The 26,562-nt window shown below is 37.9% G+C and overlaps 1 protein-coding gene across 2 annotated transcripts in view; it reads right to left on the minus strand.

Annotated features, from left to right (window-relative positions):
* Nucleotides 1-26,562, minus strand: part of reck (reversion-inducing-cysteine-rich protein with kazal motifs) — a 62,079-nt gene that overhangs the window by 6,311 nt on the left and 29,206 nt on the right. The window contains exons 10-20 of one of the 2 annotated variants that reach the window (XM_041245243.1): nucleotides 26,325-26,504; nucleotides 23,687-23,899; nucleotides 19,758-19,894; nucleotides 19,100-19,240; nucleotides 15,669-15,857; nucleotides 12,148-12,270; nucleotides 11,342-11,513; nucleotides 10,802-10,997; nucleotides 4,641-4,851; nucleotides 3,772-3,845; nucleotides 2,478-2,633 (exon numbers count right to left, since the gene is read on the minus strand). In XM_041245243.1, coding sequence (XP_041101177.1) covers nucleotides 2,478-2,633; nucleotides 3,772-3,845; nucleotides 4,641-4,851; nucleotides 10,802-10,997; nucleotides 11,342-11,513; nucleotides 12,148-12,270; nucleotides 15,669-15,857; nucleotides 19,100-19,240; nucleotides 19,758-19,894; nucleotides 23,687-23,899; nucleotides 26,325-26,504 — 1,792 coding nt within the window. Of the gene's footprint in view, nucleotides 1-2,477; nucleotides 2,634-3,771; nucleotides 3,846-4,640; nucleotides 4,852-10,801; nucleotides 10,998-11,341; nucleotides 11,514-12,147; nucleotides 12,286-15,668; nucleotides 15,858-19,099; nucleotides 19,241-19,757; nucleotides 19,895-23,686; nucleotides 23,900-26,324; nucleotides 26,505-26,562 lie in introns of both variants that reach the window. The other variant, XM_041245242.1, reaches the window with a different exon arrangement.

Below are 26,562 nucleotides of genomic sequence, written 5' to 3' on the forward strand. Positions count from 1 at the left end.
CTAAAAATACATTTGAAGTGGGAGTGAGCACAAAGACAGCGATTGGGTTTTTTTTTGTATTTTTTTCTGTTTTGCTATCTTCCGGTTCATTCTTCATCAAAATCGGCATGTCTACTTACTACTTTGGGATTTTTTGCAGGTAATTGGTCACTCAGTTTCATAGTTACAGCTGCACATCTATAAGTTAGTGTAAGCAAGACAGCTACCGATACTTAGTTTAAATTCTGTGAGGCAGCAGTTATTTAGAATATGTGACAAGGCTCCAACTGTCCGTATCCATCCACTATACAGACACCTGGAACCTTGCTCGACCAATCACATTGCTTGTTTCACGTTCCATTACGAGTCCTGGATTATAAACTGTAATATCAGCACCCCTTATGTGACCGGTTTTGACCAATCAGGATAGAGTATTTAAAAGACTTGTTTCATAGGTAGACGTTAACAGATATTTACATATGAAAAGCAATAATTTACTTTAAATTAGCTGTGTTTTGCTTCACAATATACAAGGAGTAAAACAAGGTCTTGTTATATTGTTTTACTATTCCATCATCAGCCACCACAGAACTGTAATAGTTCTATACTTTACTGCACACAGACTTCGGGGGGTTGTTCATTTTCTAGCCAATCCTGAAGTAATTGAAACTTTGGCTGCTGCGTGTAAATGCTGACTTGCGACACCTCTAAAAGTATTAAGTATAGTGTCATGCCGTATTTTGTATTATTTTCAGATGTCTTTTGATGTTTTAAAAGTAAATCTCATTTATAATACCAAAAGTTAACATTTTAAAAATACATTAATAATAGCGCAAGTAATCACACGGACAAAATGCTATTAACCGCATTCGTGTATCTCAAAATAATGCAAAACAGATGGCCAACAGCACTTAATACAGTAAGCAAATAGCGTTTGGTGCCTAAATGCCAATCAATGGAATAAAATGGTCAAATAGTACTGTAATGTGTGATGTTTAAGCTGCAAGACTGACAGTGATTGGTATGTAAAGGGTTTGTTGTATCTTAATATAAAATAAACTTGATAATATTTAGTTTGTATTTTTTGCATCATACCCGATTGGTCTTTTTAATCCCACAATATCGTGATATGGAAATTATTATCGATCTCGTTCGATATCCATATCATATCAACATATCGGTATTGGTAAATATTGGTAAATAAGAGCAGATTGTGTGCAGGGTTTTTTATTGTTATGCGATATGTCAGTTTAGGTTCTGTGCAGAATGATTACTGTTACAAGATGTGTCAGTAAAATAAATCTCCTCACAATGGCTGTAAATTCAAAATGAAAGCCATCAGTATGATGACACACAGGAACAACATAGGATATGAAATGGCAAAGAGTAAGTGTTATTTAAAGTAATTGTAGCTAACAAAATAGTTTTCTACATTGTTGTGTGTGTGCATAGGTGCCGGGCTATATGACTAAGAAATAACATGTATCACTGTGTATCAGCCAAGAACGACTGAATCTCCTTCAATATACAACAAACTGAACAGCGGCAAAATGTTAATGCTCGTTACTGAGTGGTAAGTTGTCTATGCATTAATCAATAATTATTTCTATCTTTGTTTAAACAAGAATGTATAATTAAGTTGACTAATATAAATGCTTTATTATGTACCAATTTTGTTTCTCCTGGTTTGTTGGCGTAATTATTTTGGTGTAGAAGTACAACTGTATATCCTGTCCATATGACATACAACAACAATAGGGTATGAAATGGTAGTGTTTAGAACTCAAATATCCTTATAGTTTCTAATCCAATTTATAAAACATGACAAAGTCTTACTCCAGCTGTGCATGTTATACAGTCAATCAATATAATGTAAATTATGCATATTTTCGTTATTTATTGAATTCTTATGCTTTATTTACAGTAATTGAGATTCATTATGGTGCACCTTATTATTGTACTTTGCGTTAGTCTGTCTATGCTGCTAGTTTAAAAATGACTTTCTGAGTTATTGCTTATACTCAATCATGTGTTTCTTTCAAAACCACACTTAATCCAGGGTGATTTACCAGTTCTGTTAAAAAGGTCCAAGAAATCGAGCTGTGGTTTATCCCACTGGGGTACAGAAGGTCAAGCCAAAATCTGAGAGGAGGCCTTGTGGTCCAGTGGTTAAAGAAAAGGGCTAGTACCTAGGAGGTCCCCGGTTCAAATCACAACTGAGCCACTGACTCATTGTGTGACCCTGAACAAGTCACTTAACCTCCTTGTGTTGTCTTTTGGGTGAGCCGTTGTTGTAAGTGACTCTACAACTGATGCATAGTTCACACACCCAAGTCTCTGTAAGTTGCCTTGAATAAAGGCATCTGCTAAATAAATAAATAATAATAACTACATTCCCTTTTTCCCTTAGTATGCATTTTATTCCTGGGTAATTGCACATCTACTATTGATTTTATTTTCTGCTCCCAATTGTTCTTTAAATCTGCTTTTAAACTTACCTGCAGTGATGTAGGTTGCTGGTCAACTGGCACAATGAGAATCACAATTTCAGATTCTATACTCAGGTATCCAAATATATCACACTGCGGCACAGAGATATGCAGCCGTAAACTCCGAAGGATGTTGTGTACCGTCACTGGCTGTTTATTGTTTATCTGAGAAAATAACACAATGTTCAACAGTGTTTCAACGCCACGTAACTTCATTAGTTATTTACTGTTCTTTTAATCATCTACAATGTTTCTGCTGTCATCATAGTCAGCTGACCAAAAAAGTAAAATTTTTTTTTTAAAAAATCAGCAAAGCATTAGCTTGTGTCTGCTGCCCTCTTGTGGCATCTTGATGCTAATACAGAGTTAAGCAGTAATACTGCACTGCATTCTTTTTTCATCCATTCTTACACGAGTTATCAATAGCGAAACACTTCTTTCAGCACAACTAAATTAAATTACCTTACTACATTTAGAAATCACAAAAAACAGATTAAACACAATATAAAAATGCCCCAAATTACTTTTTGCTATGGAAAGCAGGTACATTGAACAATGTATTTTTTATGTACAGTGCTACCCCGTTATAACGCGACCTGTTATATTGTGCAGAATCAGTTATAGCACAGTAAGGTCATGGCTCCCATTTCCCCCATAATGCATTTTACTCGCAAATGTTGGGTGATACATTACTTGACGTCAGGGGTCTCCAACCCTGGTCCTGGAGAGCCCCTATCCAGCAGGTTTTATAGGTGTCTTTACACCATCAGTGGCTAAAGATCTGGAACACCTGTTAATCTTGACTAATTAAGCCAATAATTGGTTCAATTAAGTAACAGTGATTGATTGAAATGAAAACGTGAAGCTCCAGTAGCTCTCCAGGACCAGGGTTGGAGACCCCTGCTTGGTGGGTGACTTCCGGGGATGTGGGGACAGGAAAGCATATAGGGGGTGACCACATCAGCGCGGGCAGATCCGAGAGGGACAAGCTGCTGTGAGAGTGCTTGTTGTTTTTGGTGTGGCCTTGGGAATAATCGTCCCAACAAAAAGTGGATTTGAGTACCTGCAAATTGTGTGTGTCTCCTTCTTTCATTTTCCACCGTACGCTACAATATGAATTTGGCTTGTGAGCATTGTAAATCATTTTAGGACAAAAATACGCCAATTTTCGCTATAAGGCAAAACATAGATAACAGTCTTCTAACTATGGACCCCGACAACAGCATTATAACGGGGTAGCACTGTATTAAGCTGTGATAATTCATGGATGTATTATTTCAGTTTACATAAACTGTGTGGTTACCTTGGCAAAAATATTGAGCTGATCTTTGTTCCACAGAACTCTCAGCATTCCAGCACACAAGGGACAGCAGGCTCCTAACAGACACAAGGGAGGCCATTAGATTGGATTCTCTAAAATATATAGATACCCAACAACACTGATCTAAGCACACTTTTTTCTGAATGCTAGGAAAAATAATCGGAACAGATATTGTGTTAAAACAACCAATGTCATGTTTGCCAAAGTATCAAATGCAATTGGTATACATCAACATAACAAAAAGATCAAATAATCATTTATAAAAATACAGAATAAACAGAAACACTCCTTGCGGAAAGGAAACCTTCCTGCAGGCGAGGCTGTTTGTCATGCATGTTGTCTCACTTGACTCGGGTCAAAATGTGTCAACCCACATCCTTTATCCCGGGTACGACCCAGGTATGTGGTTTCACACTATGCAAGATTGTGACTCCGGTAGCCAGAACCCGGGAAGGGGTGCCAGTGTGAATGTCATCCTTCAGAAATATTCGCCAGAGTCCAGCATTGTTCCAGCTCTGAAAGATGCGCTTCTTGAATCAGCGAACATACCCCAGGAGAATGTTGCCACTCTCATTCAAGGGATGCCGTACTGGGTTTATTTAGAGAACAATCTAAGGTATAATAAAGTACCAGTCATTGTGCCCTTAGTTGCTTCGTTTTGGTAGGACAAACATTTCACACACACATCTGTGTTATGGATGTCCATTTACTTCTAACATGGCTCTGCACTATACTGTTTAAAACAGCCTCCCTATAACCTATTACAACGTAATGTAAATTTGGTGGGGTACAGGGTTTCATTTTAATAGTTCTCTTGCACTTCATATTATTTTAATAAAACTGAGAATTACCAGGTGGTATTACTGGTATGCATCCACTTGCCGAGAGGGGTGGGCATGTAATGGCGGCACATGCAGTATGAGTGGCTGAGTCAGACACCACTCCCACAGCATGACAATGACCAAGGTAGTCCACAGCAACTCGGTCCGAGTAGGCAGCACACACAGAACTGTAGGTCTCCCCGTTGTGGCCGCAGACAGGCTTGTCTGATTTACACATGTCCTTAAAATGAGAGCAAATCAACAAAACACTTAGGGTTCTGTTTTAAATATCAAAAAGTACTTTTCATTCCCTTTAACTTGTATAACGTGCAATGCAACACTTAGCAATACAGTATTGTGGATATGCAAAATAGGTTTATCATCTGTACGATGCTACTGTATAACTGATTAGCATACTTTTTTGCTTTTATCACCTAGTGGCACCCAGTGGAAGAATCCTGGATTTGTCAATTATTGTTAGGGCATTTCAATGTCTATTTTTCACAGGGAAAATGTAATCAATTTTTGCACACCCCTAACAAATATTCTACAATAATTTGTGAAAACTGTACAGTTTACAAACAGTACGTATGCACTGACAGACAAAAAAAAGGTAATTATGTTGCTGGAAATAAATCACTAGTAACAATTAAAACACAATCCCACCAGAATAGACTCTTTTTTTGTGGGTGTCCCCAGAAACAACAGAACAAAATGTAGTGGAGCTTAGAAGGAATAAAACATCATTCTCTAAAATTCACAGTACAGCACAACCTAGCCCGATAGAAATTAATCAGCCCTCAATTACATTCACATTTCACGAGCTAATCACATTTGGGGATAGTTATCTGTCAGAGTTAAACAACTGCCTGCAGTAACAATCAAGACAAACATGTTTGAGGATAATTTCATTTGTATGAAATCCAGAGGGCCAGTAGAGGGATACCTACAATGTTCAAGTCTCTGTCCACTGTTATGAGAGTGCAGAATGAGGAAGCTCCATTCAGAGATTTGGAAGATTAGAAAGACAATTACAAGAACTGAAAGAAAGACAAAGATATTTAGGCATCTACTGCAGAGGACAGACAGAGAGATAGAAAGAGGCAGAGAGAAATGCAAGAAGAGAAAAACAGAATGGATTAAACAGCAGTAAATGCAAGCTGTAGACCAGAAAGTAACCCCAAGCATGTCTATTAAGGGGTTGATACTTATGTAATTTTGCTTAGCTGCTGCAATAATATAATGTACGTGTTTGTCAAAAATCTCAATTTTCAACACTTGGGCCTACGGGAAAGAAGGTTTTCGCCTCATGAAACTACATATTTTGTTGTACTGAAAAAGCATATGCAATACAACGCTGACTCCAATCCAAGAAAATAGGTATTGACTTTTAATAATATTTTAATTTCTGAATCTCATTCAAATGATGTTTAGATGGGCAATAGAAAGATACATGTACTGTGGTGATTCACCAGAATTTGTAGCTAGATATATAGCGAAATAATTATATTATTATTATATTATAATAATATTATAATATTATATTTAAGAATTATTATTATTATTATTATTATTTATCTATTTTTAAGTGTGCCAACGGCGAGGTGAATTTCCAAATGGTATCCCGCCAAACTACCTCAACATTTAAGACAGAGAGTAACGGGAGACTAGTTTGGTCCCCCCCCCCCTTAAAAAAACAAAACAGAAACTTGTTTGAATACCATAGTTAAAATAACAAATATGCACCAAACTGCATTAATTATACATAAATGTTACTGAACAGACTGTTGGGTTTAAAACACAACACTGTCCCTAGTTTACTGCTTTGTTGTACATATGCAATATCTTTTACAACATAACCGTGACTTTTTTTTTTTTTTTTTGTTTTTCATGATTATATCCCTGGTTGTACATCAGTTTTGAGTAGTTATTTTTGTTTTACATCAGTTATGCATCGCCTCTTCCTGTCAAAATGTCTTCTGAATTTCAAACATCGCCTGACTGAATTCAACCTGCTCAAATCAGAAACATTTCATTAGTTCCTGACTCGTCTCACAAAAAAAATTCAGCATTGGTTGATTCATCTGTCTGGTTGTTCCTACATGTTTCAGGGATGGTCTCTTTATAAACAGTTCTGCTTCAATGCCTCCACTTTGCCTGAGGTGACTGTGAGACTGAATTGTGTGGGGTTCATTTTATGGCTGACCCCCCCTTTGTGTCTGTAGAGAGTCAGATTTTCAGAGATGCAGTCTTGGAAATACTTTTCCTCTTTGTTAAACAAACATGAGGAAGCAAAACAGTTTTTCAATTATAATGTGGTGTCCCACGGTTTTATACTTAAATGTTTATATATTTGTAGTTCATTAGTCTGTTAACAAAATAAGGTACATTTGTGTTTCCTTTAAAATATTATCATTAAAATAAACACACAATAGCAGTGCAATAACAAGCCTTACGTTTTTTTTCTTTCTGAAATACATATCATAGGAATCCCAGATAGCCATGTACAACCTAGTTATTGTAATAGCTCTCTAAATAAAACTGGTTTTGTGAAGAGCTGTGTTAGCTGGTATCTGCTATGCAATTTCAGACTTTTTTCCTCTTTATTAGCTAAACTTACTAATACAAATGTTGTTCATCAGTTTAAAATTAATTATGAATTTGTAGTAAATATTGCATTTGAAGAATAAATTAAATCACTTTTTTTATAGGGGTTGACAATCTATAAATTTAAAAAATGGTACTCCAAAGAAAACTGGGCAAGAGTAAAATTTTATCTATCCTGAAAGTGTAGACAAAACAAAAGCAAACGTAACGTTATTATCAACCCTGGTTCCCTGAAATAGATATGTAAGAATGACCTAATCCTAAAGACCCTGATAACCTGAGTAAGATATATCAAAGCTGCACGTCAGAGCCTGTGACGCAGTCGTGCCCGCCCCCGAGGGTATGACTGGACTGCAGACACAGACATCGTCATCATTTTTCTTTCAAGACTGCTGCAACCAGGGACGCAGCAACCTTGAAGGTTAATGGTTACATTTCTATGGCGAGCGGTGGAAAGGCATACAGCAGCTGCCTCGGCCACTGGTGTGCCAAGGCATCTATTGCCAGCGGGTCCCTGCTATGTTATGGAGAACCACTATGCCTGAGGTGACTGTGTCACGAATATTGTGCGGTTCTTTCATGACTGACCCCCCTTTGAGTTTGAAATGGAGACCATGCCACAGGGGATTCCATACCTCTTGCGCTCCCCACCAAGAAAGCCCCTTCAGACAGTGACGAGACACTGTCACAAGGCGGTCACATATGGGAAGCTGCTGCCAAGCCCAGAAGCCTCTGGAATGTCACTATTGTGAGCTTTTTGTTGAGCTGAAAAAAAAAGGTTTCAGACAAGCAGCTATTCTTTGCATCCCGTAGTCCGACAGAGTGCACAGCATGGACCTGGAATCCAGGTGCACTCCCAAATAGGCGGCTGTCCATGAGGGTGTGAGCTGGCTCTTTGCAGGATTCACCGACATGCCCAACCGATGAAGGTGGTCGGTGACAAGTTCCGTGTGGGTCTCTGCCTGCACTGAAGACAAACGAGCCTGTCGTCCAGGTAACTGAGTACTCTGATGCCTCCGCATCTCAATGGGGCCAGAATAGCCTCCGTGCAGTTTGAAAAGGCATGGGGAGCTAGATAGATGCTGTATGACAGTACCCGGACCTCATACGCTGTCCCTTGGAAAGCAAACCGCAGGTAATTCCTGTGCCCTGCTCTTATAGGGCTAGGCAAATAAGTATATTTCAAGTCCACAGTGGTGAACCAGTGGCCTGGCCTTATTGATTGCAACAGCTGTTGCATGGTCAACATCTTGAACCTCGGTCAACACAGATACAGGTTGTCCTGTCTGAGGTTGAGGATCTGTCTGAGGCCACCATCCTGCTTGGGCACCAGGAAGTACCTAGAGTAGAACCCCCATTCTAGGTGAAGAGGGTGTACCTGTGCAAATAGCCCGCTTTTGTAGCAGTGCTGTCACCTCCTGAGACAACATCACTGCATCTCGTGGGTCCATGACTAAGTAGTCACGCCCCGAAAGGAAGGGGGATCATGTTTGAATTGCAGAGAATAGCCGGTCTGTACAGTAGTGCGCACCCAGTTGTCTATGATGCATTGGCACCAATACTCCAGACGACTCCCTGAAAAAGGGCCCTGGACCTGTAGCAGCAAATTGTTAGGGGTAGCATCCTTATTAGGGAATGCTAACTTGGGCGCCTGCACCAAAGAAACGATGGCCACTGGAGGAAACTCAGCCAAGCAGAGTTTTCGTGTGTCATGGATGCTATACAAAGTCCCCATAGACCTGGTGTAACACTTGGTACAGCTCAGTGGTACCCTGGTGCGGTAACCTCGTTCGCTGTTCATTATGTGTACCGAGTTGGAAACAGGGTAGGTCTGTGACCCAGTTACCACAGAATATTACCACCTATACAGCTTCAGGCAAACCAACACAGCCCTAAGACTGGGGGAAGCCTGCTGTCAGAGACAACCTTCACAATGGTAATGCAAGCAGGTACCAAGGTGGCAACAAAACACTGTGGGAAGGACTGCAAGCAGTCAGACCCAACGCAGAGCGAAGCCCAGCAACTGCACAGTGAATTTGACTGGTAACTTTGTTCGATGTACAGAGTACCGGCGGGAACGGGAGCAGGTCTGGACCTACAGTATAGTACAGTATACCACCTTGTAACAGGGAGAGATCTGTGCTGACTCTGCTGGCGTGTTCACGGGCTGCAGGAAGAGGGCGGCAGTCACCCAACAACCGCCTGTGAGTCATGGCAGTGACACGGGGAGGTGGGAAAGTGTGAGTGTGGACTTTCCCCCTCTCTGAATGGCCGAGAGGCGGGTCTTGGGTGATTGTCGGTCCTATAAAATAACGCTCTGTTGTTTCCTCAGGTCTGCCCACTTAGACGCGCTAAGGGTGCGGACACTTTGATTCGGGACCGGGAATCAGCGAGACAGAGAGAGAGAGCGGGGAACCCTTGGGCAGACCCCGGTGTATTGTGAAAGAGCAGGCGAGATAGCCGAGAGAGTAGGACGGTGATCCGGGTCGAGCGGGTAGCGGCGACCGGGATAACGCTGCCGAGTGCAGCACCTTTTATTTGTAGTTTTATTACTGTTTTATTTTCCCTTGTTCTTTTCGCCTTCTGTTTTCATTATTATTTCTTTGAGCACCTGCGAGTGCATTTGCAGTTCGTGTACCAGCTGTGGTATTTCCGTGGTGCTGTCTATCATCGTTGATAGGCAGCCCACGGTCAACAGTGCCCTCTACCGGAGAGAAAAATACAAGAGAAAAAAAGAGCCGGTCTAAAATAAAACTGGGCACCTGTGTGGTGTTTCCCAAATACACCTGTCTGTCTCCTGGTCAGTGAATTACCCACACCCCTTCCACACACCTATAGTACTTTTTGCTAACCAAAACAGTCCGAAAACTGAGGAAAGCCTAATGTTACAGCCCCAACAGTCTTCACAATAATTTTGCAAGCACAACTAACGTAGGAATGAGACACCATGGGAGAAACTGCAAGCAGTTTAGCGTGTCTCGGTCAAATGCAGGACTGCTGAGCCCAGCAGCTGCATCCGTATTTCTGTGAAAAAACAGTAACAACTTGATTACCGCTAATTTTATATAATTTTCATAACAAAAAACTAAATAAAATTTTTAAACTTCAAACGAAGTAAGCAGCCTGAGACAGAACACAAGTAGCTGACTTAAGGTTGTTCAATCCCAGGGAAGGGGCTTCGCGCGGGGCACAAGGCCGCTGCAGGACACCACGAAAACCACGGCTGAGTGTACAATACAGTAATTACTATAAGCACGTAACAATAAATCACATTAATTAGTGTAATTACAAATAAGCAAATCTAAGTAACTTGACACTTTGCTGTTCGTAGTCTCTCGGGCTCTGGCAGGCACAAGTGTGTCTCTGACATGCTGCTTTGGTATGTCATATTGAGATTATCAGGGTAATAGGATAAATACCCATTAGGTAATGGTTACATTTCGTACTTGACAGGGAATAAAGCTCATATTAATGTTGTCAAAAGCTCTGAAGAAATCATTTAAAAAGATTAATAATCATACAGTACTATTTTGCCATGATCCCTTTATGATATTTATTATACCATATAATGCATCTATCCCTACCTGGCACTGTCCATTGTATGCAAGCCATTTCCCTCTTTGGTAAAGCTCACAGAGATTGGGGTGCTCAACATTGTCAGTGTCACAGACAGGATCCTCTGCAACCTTTTCACAGTTTGCAGGCTTGGGTACACATTCATACTGGTTGCATGTGTAATCGTCAATACTTGTAAGGCAAACTTTCTGTTTTGGTAGACATCTGAAAACCAAAATAAAAACAAGGTGTCATTGATGCATTTGTTTGTACATGGGAATGGGGAAGTTAAACTTTCTTTTAATAGTAAACAGCTATTCCTTTTGGCAAATTAAATTATAATATATATATATATATAATTTAATATATATATATATATATATATATATATATATATATATATATCTATATATATATATATATATATATATCTATATATATTTATTTCAAATATATATGAATGTTACAGCTGGAACATCCATCAGCTATTAAACCATGGAAGTACAAGAAAGCCTACCATGATACAACTGGGAAAGGATCATTAACGAATAGATCAGCACACTTGTTACCTTTGACCTTTTGGACAGCTGTTGGGGTAGCAGGGATCCTTTGACAGACAGGATCCAAATTCAAACTGATTGTCATGGAGTCCAACGCAACGAGCAATGCAGGCACTTGGGTAAGTGCGGCCATTCTGTGCACACACTGGCACAAACTGGTCAGCACAGTTACACGGCAGACCTAAAAAAAACAAGAAAAAAAAAACAAACTACAATCATGTGGTTTAGCTTACCGGCAGTACAGGAAGAAAACAATTCATCCCTCTGTACCGGTCAAAATGTATTTGAGTGTTTGAAGTTATGTATTAACAATCTGAATACCTGCCTCCAAAACCTTATTTTAGAAGGAAAAAATAAATTAAAAAAATTATATGCTTATGAATTAAAGTATTGGTTCATCTTTTCTGGCATTCCGTTTTCTTCAGAAAGCAATCTTGTTAAAATAGATTTGATACAATTATAGCAAGTTATACCAGTTACCAAACCAGAAAAAAAAAAAAAAAACAAGTAAGATTTTTAATCAGGTTTGGTTTCTTTTTTCGTTTTGGCGTTTTTGTTCAGAAAAAAATTGTACTAATGACAATTTGGAGTAAATAGCTTTGAGAATCTATCCCTATAACTCTCTATGAGCAAAACAAACATTTACTTGCTACTAACGGTGAAAGATATGTTTTACCTGCAAGCTCTGTTAGAGAGCTTAAAAAGACACTTAAAAAGGGGACCATATTTTGAAGCATCCTTCTTAAACATGTAAAGAATATTAGAAAACAATACACTAAAAGCCAAACTGAAAACAAACGAGCAATTCCCTATACCTGTAAACATCCGCCTGTCTTCATCGGAGCTGTGTTCATTCAGGCACTGTCGGCTTGAGCAGATTAGCTTGCCCGCGAAACACGAGCAAACATTACAGTCGACTTGAAAGGACATCCCATGACCTGAAGCACCAAATCCTTGATTAATAGGATGGCCATGTCAAGACAAAACACAGTTTCATATCAATCAACTGCAGTTGTGACTGCTGTAAAATAAATCATTACTACAAGCATAATGCATCATTTCCAGGCTAGGCAGTGCTCACTAGGTGGGCTTATCTTCCAATTGTTTTCTATCCACATTTTTTTTTTTTTTTTTTTTTCTATTGGCACATGTTTCTGGCAATTCCCAGGCAGCTTACAATTACCAATAGCTGCCCCAGTATTTCTACGATTCATTGCCTAGCTAAGGCATGCTGTATATTCATAATTGACAGTTGGGAATGTTACTGTTATTATCATAACCTTGGTTCCCTGAAATAAAAATGTAACCATTACTGAAAGAGTATTCACCTCAATCATGCAAACTGTATACCAAAGCTGCACAAAAGGACTGCGCTCACAGATCTCAGCATCATTTTTCCTTCAAGTCTGTTGCAATCATGGACTCACAACCTTGAAGGTTAATGGTGTGGGGCTAATTACGTTAGTTTGTTTAATAATTAATTTAAACAATTAATTAAATTTGAATAATTACAACAGTTCAAATGAATGTGCGTTAATCAACTTGAATGAATTCCATTACCATATTAGATCACCGACTAAACACAGTCTATTAGTTATGTTAAATAATCTGAATATTCGTATACGTTAATTAAAACCTCATCATCATCATTTTACAATGAATAAGGAGTTACAATGAACACACAAAACATCCTCAACCACAACAAGGTAGGTTAAAATATTGCAGCAGTTTATTAGATAATAATACTAAAGGTACAGAAAGAAACTTAGAAAATCATTTTGAGGTAACAGTTTACATACACACCAATGCAGCACAAGTAAACACTTATCCCTTGAATGTATAGTCTTCTATATATGTTGTTTCTCAATAATGCATTTAACTACAGTACAAGTGGAATCATATTGCTTTCCTAACAAACAGTATAGGTTCCACATTTCATTCTAACCCAATTAATTGTTGTAATTACAATTAATTACTCTAGTTCCACAAGGGAAAGGTAATTAAACTCAACGGTTCCAGACGACCCAAAAGTCTGTAGAATAAATCGTCCATTGTAGTTACATTTTCACTTTGTTGCAACAAATCTTCAAACCCAAGTTGGGGCTCCTTTATCTTCAAAAGCCAAGCTGTGGTATTCGCACACTTCCCACGTGTTCCTTTATCTTCAAAACCCAAGTGGGGGTTTCACACACAGCCTGTTTTCTTCTTTCCTTGAATGCTTCACCTCAAAGGCACAGTCTCATTATGCTGTGGTTATGACTGGAAACAGACGTTTGTGTCCTAGCTGGAAATGGTTCTTTTTGACGCGTTGTTAAACTGACTCGCAGTTTCCTATCAGCAGGAGTCCTGAAAACAGAGCTTTCTTTGACGTTCATTTATTGCAGGGTACAAAATTCTGCAGTCAAGAGGTATAAAGCTTAATGCTATCTTCTCTTATGGAGCCATGTAGACTCAGAAACCAATCTGGGAACCAAATTGCTGCAAGTGGCCAGTTCTTACAGGACTTTCACATAAAGACCTATACGTTACCCCCATAACTGTCTTTCATTGTGTTGGACAACGGGTTGCCCCACCCTGCATGGGATGAACACATGATTTAATTAAGACTTCCTTTGGCTGTCTCCAGCTTTCGTTTCCTCCATAAATTCTGATCGGATGCTCCAATCTATTTATGATCCTGTAGATCCTCTTTGTATCGGGTTCTGTTAAACTCTACTGGTCAAAGGCTCACTGCCCACTCCTTTGTGCTGGGTGTTTGGAAGTTGATCCATCAATAATTCACATGCTACTCTGCATACTGTGTGCTCAAGAATGAATCCAAGAGATTAGTTCAAATATGTACTTATATTAAAAAAAAAAAAAGTTATTAATTCCAGGCAATTGTGCCTACAATGATTACATTTCTATTTCAGGGAACCAGGGTTATGATAATAACCTAACGTTCCCTTTCAAGTACGAAATGTAACCATTGCCGTATGAGTAAGTGTATCAAAGCCATTGCAAGGGCAAGATGGTGGAATGACCGGAATAACACAGGCTAAGCCAAAGGCTGCCTCATGCGTTATCATTCGGAACCCTAGTAACAAGTAGCTAGGGTGAAAAAACAGAGAGTTTCACCTTTATACCTGTGTTGTAAGGGTCGATTGGGAAGCCGCCCTTAACATTCATTCCAAAACTAAGATTTTGAGGATCTACAATCCCAGGGGTGGGGCTTGGCTGGAGATACAGTACTGAGTGTCCTTTTGATATGCAGTGCCTTTTAAACCTGTTTTACTGTGAAAAAAAACAAACTTTTACACAGCGCGTGTAAAATAAACAGCGTGTGTGAAAATAAATGCTTTTCGGTTATAACGCTCATATTGTGTGTTCTCCGAGACCCGCGTTACAGTGAGGGAGCACTGTATATACAGACAGAAGCAACAATGTACTTATCTGAACAAGACTCTCCAATCAGGTCAATCTTGAAAAGAAAAATGGTGCTGAGATCCATTTTGTGCCCTTTGGGGCGGGGCCACGACTGCGTCACAGGCTCAAAGAGCAGCTTTGGTATCCAATTTTCAGGATTCAGGTCTTTAGGAGGTATATACCCATTTGTTAATGGTTACATTTCGTACTTGAAAGGGAACCAATGACGTACAAGAAGCCTGATAACATACGAACTCAAGCAGTGCGCATTACACTTAAATATAATGCGTAATTCAAATTACCAAGTAAAACACCCAGTACGCTGGCTATAGTAAAACAATGTTTTATCATCTTATTCTTAGTTCAACTAAATAGTAATACAGTCAAGAGTGTTTTCAAGAATACACATTCCAATACCTGCAGCACAAGTTTCAATGCCTTTATTTTTTTTTTTCAGCAGTGCGATAGCCTATTATAGTGGTTTTGTTTCAACAAGTTTCAAAAAGTTTTAGCTAAGTGATTTTAAAATTTTTTTTTTTTTTTACAAACTCTAGCTGTGTAATCATCATCATCTGTATCAGCATTGGAATTTTACTGGTGCAATGTCCTGTGAACTGTAGATATACATTCAGTAACATACATCTTAGGGTTAAAATACGTTTATAATGGTTTTGCTACACATTTTTGTGCCATGTGCCAAAAAATTATGAATTCAATAAAGATGGTGGATTTGCACTGGGTCCTACAGAATGTAAAGCTGATTTTCAGTGCATTCAAAATAAAGTCTCCGTTACTGATGGCAGAATGTCCTAAAGTTTTGGTTAATTGCAGTCAGCATTGTGCTCTCATCACTCCAAGCTGTCGCACTGATTCACAAATACATGATTAATAATAGCAAGCAGTCACAATTCTCTCTGATATTAGGGAATACCTTTTCTTTGGCCTCCGACAATGCACGATTTCTGCATGTCAACACAAGGCATTTCAACGCAGTTTTCTAGACGACCACTCTGACCACAAGTGCAAACTTTATAACAGCCAACCTCCCCTTTAGATAAAGGAACCTGAATAAGGGCTTCTTGGTGGACAAGGAATTCTGAGGCTTCTCCCATTTTACAACCTACACAATTAAAAAAGAAAGAAAGAATGAATGTCAGACATAAACAATTGCTCAATCTAAAATGTGCATTTGAGAGGATTTGTATGTTTCCACTTCCATTAATTTGAAATCCTACATACCTGGCATTTGCAATGTAATGCCAGTTCCTCCATTTTGTCCAATTTAAAAGATATTCTTATACTGCGTGTACATTATTCACATGCAATGATTACGATAAATAAGTACAGTACTTCAAGCAATTCTGGTTGCTACTTTTCTCACGTTCAGAAAATAAACCCATAAATGGCAAAACAGTCCTAAAATTGTTGTTTGCTTTACTCTATAAGTTTACTTTATTTATTCATGTTGAACACCACACTCCCATAGCCACACTAGATCTAATTTTGGGTCTGGGGGACGGGCAGCTTTCTTGTGGTCAGTTGTAATATGAGGACTATCACAAATGTTTTGGTCCAAACCGAGATTAGTATACTATATACAATTATGAGACGGAACAATACAAAAATGTTTCTAATGTGAACCACGGTAGACCATGTTTGGGTTGCAATGATACACTGATTAGACAATATCATGACACAGATTTTATATTGTTTGTATTGTAGGATTTTTGGAATTTATCATCATGAAAGTATTTCTTGTAAGTAGAGGGCAAGCTGATGTAGTATAATATAGTGCCCTCTATTATGGGTATAGTTTCACCTAAACTAGCACCTCTCAAAGGAAAGTGGTAATGGATATAGAGCCTTTTCAAGATCCAAACACAACAAAATCTGAAACAACCTATAGGTCAGAATATACAGTATTAAGATTATGAATTATTACACTATGTAACACAATTTTTGTTCCTGGGTAGTAAGTGTTATTTCCTAATTGCTTATGCCTCAAAAGTATAGAAAATGGTTATTATTCCCCACAAACTTTGCTTTTGTGACTAGGACAGGTAAATTTCAAAATCTCAAAAAACTACTCATTTCTAAATCTTTTGTAGTCATTTTTGTATTACTTTAGTATAAATACATGTTAATTTGGATTCATATGTTGTTTTTTTCTGACTTTATGTCAACGAAAAGACACAAAATCGCCCATTTTCTCATTGGAAATAGTGATATTTTGAAATTTACCTGTCCTGGTCACAAAAGCAAAGTTTGTGGGGAATAACAGCCATTTTCTATACTTCTGAGGCATAAGCAATTAGGAAATAACACTTACTACCCAGGAACAAAAAAAAAAAAAAAATTGTTACACAGTGTTATTAATGGTCGTGTAAGACATAATTTAAACAGGACCTCACATTTTCTGCAGCATTTTACCCATGGGTACACTATGCACACTTAAATTAATGTTGAAAATTGTGACTTGTTCCTGTAATCAGTGGCGCTTGTACTGCAGTGGCCTCATGCAGAGCTCGATTCCGGGACCGAAATTCCCTGTTCTTACCAGTGATACCACGTTACCATACCATGACTTTCAAACAGGGCAACAACAAAACTATTGTATTGCACTTTACTACAGCGATCGCAGAAAAAAAAAAAAAACAACACACTCAGAGAGTTAGAAAAGAACCTTTCATACTTTCTGAGCGGCAAAGTCTGCAGTGGTCACTGAATAATTCAGTTTTCTTCAAATCTGATGCACAATCGATACCTGCCCTAGTCCAGTCAAACGCTCATGCGACATTGTAGAAAGTAAATAGTTTTTGATTAATTTCATGTTCAGGCAAGAAAAGATTCTCTCCCCTGATGCTACGGCACAGTCAAAAGCAGACGCAAGGCAATAGTGTGGTTAGGATACAGGTCCAACAAATTTCCCTTGTAGATGTAGTTGAGCATCGCAAGCGGCGAGGATGATACATCGGCTTGAAATGCATTTATTTGTTTCCAGCTTCATTCAAACAAGCCCTAAGCGTGTGAGACACTGGTATTCCCCTCAAGTTTGCAGCACTGGCACCAACTTTGTTAAGTGTGTCGAAATTAGTTCATTTTTAAATGTCTTGCCATTTTTAGCTTAAATAGTGGGTTACATGATTACGCGACACATACTGACAAACTTGAGCACGGATTCAGACCACAACACATTGTGTTTTTTTCTGTTTATGGCTGGTGGCGTATAGATATTAAAATAGCCAATAAGTAATTCATTCTGGACCAGGCTTTAGGAGAATATACATTCTTTTGTTAGTAACTGAGCCACGACAACCGCTACGGACTATAATAAGCACAGCATTTTGTAAAGCTAACCATGCATTGTGGCACACTATTGAAACAGCCTCCAGTCAAGACCAATTAATAGCTCGAGTTTTAGATTTTAGGTTAGTATATTCAAGGATATTACAACATATTGTTATTGTTTTGGTATAAGTCTGTATAACTATTATTTGTTGAGTGCAATGAGATCTGTAGATATAATATTTTCTCTTACATCAGTTCCAGATAATATTTATCAAGATACCGGAATATTTAGATTTATTGTAAAATCTTTTAGCGCTGTATGTGCCATGTTATTTCTTTATCTGTTTTTGAATGAAGATTTTTGAATAGCGTTTTTAACAGAAATTACTGAAATGTATGAAAAACTACAGTAACATTTTAATTATTGACATTTAAAGATATCAAAACAGAGATTTTCAGTTCCTATGTATTGGTCTAGTTTGGGAATTAGCTTGGCCAGAATTTTGACCTGTACTGCAATTTGACCAGGGACCAGAGTTCTATAACTCCACATCTTCAAAAGAGTCTTCTTCAGGACCTTGGTTTAGTGTATGTTTATAAGTGTTTGGTGGCTACCTCTAATCAAGTTGAGAGTGCATTTCTTGTGCACTCTTTGCTGTGTCAGGCTTGCAAACATAGTTGGGTCTGCCATACAAAGTGTGCAAGAGAAGGTACACTTTCAACTTTAATGGCGGTAGTCCCCGAACACTATACACATAAGACATTACATATAAATTTAAAAAAATACAAAAACCTGATATTAACTTATTTTATGTTTCTATAAAATCTGTTGTGGTTTAAATGTTTAGAATGCTTTGTCATTGACTCTCAGTGACATTATAAGCACAGTTGCTGCTAATAGCATGGGGCCCGTAACTTACAATGCATTATCAAAATGAAGACCTCTCCTACAGTAAACTAGCTCCTAACATCATGTTGGGTAACTGGTTAAGTTCTGGCTCAGATAAAACTGTGCACCCTACCAAAGCTTCAATTAAAAACATTAAATAAAACAATACTGTCCCAACATGTTACCTTGCACACAGATGAACGTGAGGCAGTCCTGACCAGTTTGGCACCCTTTCCTGTTCACTTCACACAGCTGATTACTTGGACAGGGGTTGGGATTACAAGGGTGAATCACCTCCTCCAAAATGTCTCCCAGTGAACTTGGGCCTGTAAAAATCATTATTGTAATCATCTTAATGATAAACAAACAAGACAGCCTTACTGAATAGCAAAAGGACCCTCAAGCTCCACCTGAGCAATTCTGTCACCCAAGAGAGAATTTTTGAAAAATGGGGGTCACCATATCAGTTTTTTATTTTTTTTTGTTTTTAAATTTTCCCCATACATTTTTTTTTAAGATTTGTTTGTTTGATTTGTTTGCCATGTAGAAGACAACCCTTGCAAAGATCTATTACAATGTTCATGAAAAGTTTTTTTCCTGTTGTTATTTATTATACAGTGCTGTCTAACCACTAAAACTTGCATCACAACCTTTTTCTTGGTATAAGTACACATCATTTTCTCTACACATTAAAGTCGGACAGCCTTCTAAACTTCTCAATAAGCACAAACATCCTCTGGAGGTTTCTGCTGCCACAGAAGACGCTCACTTGTGTCAACACAGCCAACTGTGTCTCCTGAGTCACCAGTGTGTTTAAAGACAGCAGTCTCTACTCTTACTTACTGAGGTATCTTTCCAAAGGAATACAGTACTCAGCATCATCTGTAGGGGACAGGAAGTCACAAATGGTTTCAGGACTTGTTCCCTCTGGAAATTTACTCTGGTCTCCGCAATGTTTGAGTATGTCAACGCAGTCTGATCTGTAAAAACACAACGAGTGGTACTGCATTACACTGTGTGCCCCCTATCTTTGAGAAAATGCAGCACAACAACACTTCAATTTCAGGAATGCACGTTCACAGCAATCGTATCCTCTGGGCTAGTATGTTTTTTTTTTTTTTTTTTTTTTAAATAAAATTTGGAAATCGCCAATTGTTTTTTACCCAATTTTCTCCCCAATTTGAAATACCCAATTTCTTACGCCTGGCTCACCACTGCAATCTCCGCGCTGGCTTGTAAGCGACAAAGACAAGCACAAGTGTCCTCCAAAACATGTGCTGTCAGCCGTCCACTTCTTTTCAGTCTGCAGGTCCTCCATGCAGCTACCTTCAGAGCTACAGTGTCAGAGGACCACGCAGATCTGGGCCGCTTGCAGGCAGGCCCGCAGGCAGGCCCGCAGGCACCCAGCCAGTCTACAGGGGTCGCTGTTGCGTGGTGGCCAACCTAAGCCCTCCCCACCCTCGAGCGGTGCTCACCCAATTGTGCGCCGCCCCCTGGGAACTCCCATCCATGGCTGGAAATGGAATAGCCTGGACCCGAACCAACGATCTCCAGGCTATAGGGAGCATCCTGCACTCCACGCGGAATGCCTCTACTGGATGCACCACTCGGGAGCCCCCATGTTTTATGGAAGACCTCATTTCATTGCCTTTTTTTTTTTTTTTATAGTTGTACTAATAATTGTACTTTAGTTTGACCTAAGAATACCATTGTGAAAAGCTGCATGTGAAAGTTTGTGTCCCAGGTGCATTGTTATAATATAGTTTTGGTGAGTGAAATGCATATACAGTGTTATTTTACTGTATAAACACCCACGACTTAAACGGATCTGTGTAAGCACAAGGGGCCAAAGGAAACCCCCCCAAAAAAAAAAAAAAAATTCTAGAAGAAAAAAACCACCAATTATTATCGTACAATACAATCACTTAACAGCCCTTAAATTAAATTGAGCTGTGTATTTCTGGTTTATGGTGCTTTTTTCTCAAACATTCTAACAACAGTTTGGATTAAAGATCTTTGAGAATCTAAATCATACTGTGAACCAACAAAGGTGATATTTGAGATAGTAATACATAAACAATATCTATTTAAATACATCTGAATAAATGTTGTCCTTGTCGTTAATTGGGATCTGACTGCTTATATTATTAAGATAAATAGACTTATTTTTGTAGTATTTAAAACAATTCTTACTAAAAAGCAATATCAATTGTTATGGCATACATCCTTTAATCATACATAAAGGTATTATTTATTTGTTTTTGTGTTCAGAAACAAGTGACTAGATTGTGAAATCAAGCAAATGACACAAATGCAAAGTTAAGCATCTAAAACATGCTGCTGTAAGTTTAAAAAGAACTGGGTGAGGCAGAATTCTGACTAATGAGAGCGAGGTCAAAAGTTTCAATATCTCAATGTCAATGTGCTTTGAGCACAACCACTGAACGTGAATAAAACCTGAATGGAAAGAAACAAGTAAAAATAATTGAATAGCCAGTAGAAAAATAAGAATGTGATTTATGGCCATGTCTGAAGAATTAGCCAAGACGTGCATCTAGTGAGTTCAAGAAAATTACAGTAAAACAGAACGGGGTTAGCCTTCAGTACAAAGATCACAGCAAGCAACTACAGGGATGGAAATAAGACTCCTATTGCATAGCAGTTTAACCATTCCAGGTTTTAATACAAGCTTGATTAGTCGCAGTGTGTTATTAACAAGCTCAGGTGTAACAGCTCAAACTGCTATGCAATGGGAGTCTTATTTCCATCCCTGAAATATTACATAATAATCAAGTGTGATTTTCCATCTTGGACATGTAACTACTAGTAGTATTAACTAGGAGACTGGATCATTAAGCGAAGTTGAATGCCTCTAGCTAACAGTGCTTCACAGCCACATATAGGTCTGCAACAGTGCTGAAGATACCAGGATGCTTTAGGGAGTCATGCTTGCAATGATGACGACTGAGATAAATGGCATTCCACATATCTTGCAGACCATGCCTCAGCATCAGTCATGCCTGAGACCAATACAGCAGTGTTGTTTGTACTCTGTGTGCTACCATTGCTGGTAGTGTCACGTGAGCTGTTCAGTGTGTTGATATGTAAATAAATCCTGTTTGCCTGCGGGGCGTATCAACTTCAAAATCCGTCTCGATCTCCTGCCTGTCACTCAGCAGCAAATGCAAGCATCCACACGGCAGACGGCTACTCTATCACAAGCATTAATACCCTGTATCTTTCTAAACAAGGAATATAGGGGAGCTCCCTAATAAAAGTTGAATCTCAAAACAATAATTATGTGAATATAGTAATTGTGACAGTTGTGTATAATGGTATTTCAAACAGGACTAATTTATCTACCATTTTACATATCCGCCTTTACTCTGATCCCATTGCAGTCGGACAAGCAATGGATTACTGTACTGTGATAAATGCAAGTGCCATTTTCAACACGAATGGTTGCAGAAACACGACTTTTAATGAGGACAGCAACAACATGTTTTGCCAAGTTTGCCAAGCCAACTACTGGCCCTCTACCTTGAAACTAAATGCTTCTCTTGAGAATATGCAAGTACAGATGAATAAATAGTAAAATATAAATGGCTCTACGTGGCTGCGTTTACAACGCTATCATTGTCGTGCTATTGTTCCAAAAAAAGAATCCACTTGACCCTATTCTTTTTTGTTTTGACAAGGGTTTACAACAAACGTGTCATGCCAGTGGGTCATTTTCTGGTAACTAAGGAGGGGCTATATTAATAAGAATGTACCAATAATTAAATGTGCATTTCATTAAAAAGGATGTTTACACAACTTTGAAACATTCCAATTTTACTTACCTAATCATGCCCATCCCAGTTTATAGCAGAGGTAACTGGACCATCTGGTTTTTTTTTGTTTTTGTTTTTTTAAATCGTGGTTAAATGTAATTATTTGTTAAATGTTTCTATTAAGATTCTTTCATAGCACAAAAGGGACTTCTTACTGTGCTATGCTAAAGCTCTGCTGTCATGCTCACGCTATGGCTAATTAAATTAAGTTTATTTTTTTGGTTACAACATGTGTGATTCTTAACTTCAAATCAATACATTTTTTCAAAGAAAGCCTAGAACTACTATAATCATTATGAGGGGTATTTTTGTATTAAAATAGTTTTTTAACAGCAGGATTTGATGGAAATTCAGGGAACATAAGCAAAGGATTTACTGATTGACCTAAATGGAGAGCTCATTGTTGAGAGTTCAGTGACTTATCAGTGACAGTCTGGAGATACTGTATGTGTATCAACTTGTATACTGCATTTAGAATTTATGTGTATTAAAAAATGATCCTGGTATTACTTGTGATTAAGTTGGCTAGAAGTATTTCTTAACACAAGATTTGCAACAGGAGATAAGGCAGTGTACTTCTGTGTCAATAAGATGATGATTTTTCAATATGCCTCTGTAATTTGACACATTTTGACCCATGGCACAAACCTGGCACATGCCTATCCCCTCCAGGTGTTCCATGATTTCAATGCACATTTCCAAAATCTAGAAAATTATAGTACAATGACGGTATGATGACATCACAAATCTAGAAAAATAACATTTTATTGTGGGTGCCAGATGTCGTTGTGAATGCAGCCAGTATTAAATCAAAAACGTGTATGACAGTTTAATCAGTTTACCTATCATTTAATACTAAGTAATATTGGCAAATAATCTCAATCCTAAAAAAGCTTATGCTGAATAATTTTGACACGTGCTTAATCGTTGCAAACGTACTTGCAGATAACGCTTCCCCGAGACTTGCTGTGACAGGGTTTGATTTGAAGAGAGCAAGCTACAGCCTTCCACATTTCCGGGCGACATTTTCTGATGTCCAAGACAGGAATGTTCATGAAGGGCATCTTGATGCTTCCCTTTTCCCAGAGTTTCATATCGTCCATGGCTCCCTGGTCTGACTGGGCATTGCAGCTCCGGAACAGGTCTGTCGGTCTTCAAACGAGTAAGAGAGATCAAGGAATACGATTTATAGCTGAATTAAAGACTGACACACTGACACCAACCAACTTTAAAAAGCAAGCAAGTTATACCATATCATTAACTATAATTTTAAAAGGTCTAATCAGTTACAGTATTTCCATGAAATTGGCAGCGCAATAAAAATATTTTTAAGTGTATTGTACCAATGAATTTTGCAACAATTTGGAGATTATTTTTGAAAGGCAAAGCTTGATATCTTAAAAAGGAGCAACTTTTTGTTCTTCTATTGTAATAATGCATTTTTTTGGGATGAAAATAACTATGCTGCTGTAACCAAGTCAAAATGAACCACAGTATTTCTTGTCATGTACCGCAGTAGTTATATTCTAAATCTGGATTTTGTGTCAACTCTGGTAATCATCATACTAGCTAGCAATGTATTTGGTTTTCATTAGGCTCAGGTTCACAGCAATATTGTTCTTATTGTAGGGCTGGTGAAGTTTATTTGAACAGAGACTCTGAGTGACAGGTCTACTGCATAGCCATGCAGAAACCTTAATTTAAAAAAAAAAAAAAAAAAACTGCAGTGTTACGATAATAACGTAAAGAAATCTGGAAAGGAAATTATATTATATGTTCAAGCAGCAGGAGCTGCATTTTCTAAATAGCAATGACTGTACAACATTATAAAATAAATATGAATTCACCAAATATTTGCATTTCTTTGAAATGCATTGACTACTATGACTACACAGATTATGTACACAGAAATAAACGTCGAAAGATTCTTAGGTTAAGATAAAATGTATATGTTTACAAAAATAGAGGTAGCACACTATGGTAGTAACGCTATTATTACTGAAAAAATACCCACCTACACTGACCTTTTTATTTTAGCATGGGTTAACAACAAACTTCAAAGTGCCACACCAGTGGTTGTCATTTTATGGTGATTAAGGAGGGTTTATGCTATAATTTCTGATGTCATACCTAATAAGCAATATGAATTAAACTGAAATTTTAGAAGGATTACAGAAATGTTCCTGTTTTAATAACCTAATCGTGGCCCCCAGTTTTCGACTGATAAAAGAGGCTTGTTTAAATCAAATCTCAAGACCGACCTGTTCTCTCTTGCTTTCCATGCTCTTCAAGCCTTACACCTGCTATTAGCTCATGTATTACATTATTATCATGTATTATGAACTTTCCACTGTATTTAACATACTATTTCATGTATTATGCTACTATCATGTATTATGCACTTTCCACTGTATTTAACGTACTATTTCATGTATTATGCTACTATCATGTGTTATGCACTTTCCACTGTATTTAATGTATTATGCTTTTTTTTTTAAAACTGTATCATGTATTTTGCATTTCTCTGTTCTTAAAATATTATCGATCTTGTTGTTACTGTGTCTTGTAAAGCGCTTTGTAACGGTGGTCCCCTATGAAAGGCACTATATAAAATAAAGATTGAATTATTGTTCTACTTGTCATCCTTATTTTTTTCTTTCTAGAATTGTTAATGTAATAATTGTAATTATCTGTTAAGTGTTGCCCTTAAGATTGCCTTGTAGCACAAATAAGATGTTTTAATCCACTGTGCAAAAGTTTTGCCAATATGCTAACGCTATTACTAATTCCTTAGAAGTTGTTGTTGAACAACATACTATTAATGTGTGTTTTATGTGGTTACCTCTCTTCATTCAGCAATGTGAGTACCAGTATTAATAGCTTAACTGTACAATGAATTTCAAGTTGAAACGAAACCTTTGTGTTAAAATACTTTCCAACAGTTTGACTCAATGCTAGGATCTCAGGACCGCAAGCTATGGCTTTACTGATTAAGCAATAAAGAGAGTTCAGTTTGCTGCTGAGATTATCAGTCATAGTTTGGAGGTTGTGTATATTGACTTTATGCTGCATTTGTAAATTATCTGTATACAAAAAAGTTTACAGTATAAACAGAATAACCTCTTTGAGATTACTTACAGTCAGTTGTGAAAGTTTTGAGAATGTACTTTTGACAATCGGGGGAAGCACTGATGTAGTTCTGTGCCCTTAACCTGGTTGGCATATATTTTGAATAACAAGTTTCACTGGCCTTTGTGTTATTTGTTGTGCTATAAGCATTTCTTACCACAAGCTGCAACAGAATCACAGGAGATAAGGATGATGATTCTTCAATTTGTCCCTGGAATAGCGCATTTTGACCCATGGAACAATGTTACTGAACGCGCATTACCAAAACCAAGTATAGTACGATGACGGTATAATATAAAAAAATCTGTTCTGGTATGAAGATAAACAACAATGGATAACAAAACCATATCACGATTATTAAATTAAGTACCCCAATCAAAATAACCGCAAAGCTTTGTTGTTTTGATGGTAATTAAACTATCATAGAAATAAGTATGCATCATTTTACCTGTTGTTAAAGTTGGTGCAGTAAGAGAGATCTTTACAGCCCAACTGGCATGGCTCCTGTACATCAGCCAGACAGGTTAGCATTGAGACTTCAACAGGTTTATATTCACAGAGGCTTTCAAACTCCTGCCAACTCTGTGTACTGCCCCAGCTGGTACTATAAATTTTGCTACACAAATCTCTGCCAAAACATAATTACAGGTAATTAGCCTTAAAACACAAATAGAATCACAAAAACA

This window comes from Polyodon spathula, chromosome 3, assembly GCF_017654505.1.
Source record: "Polyodon spathula isolate WHYD16114869_AA chromosome 3, ASM1765450v1, whole genome shotgun sequence".
Lineage (NCBI taxonomy): Eukaryota > Metazoa > Chordata > Actinopteri > Acipenseriformes > Polyodontidae > Polyodon > Polyodon spathula.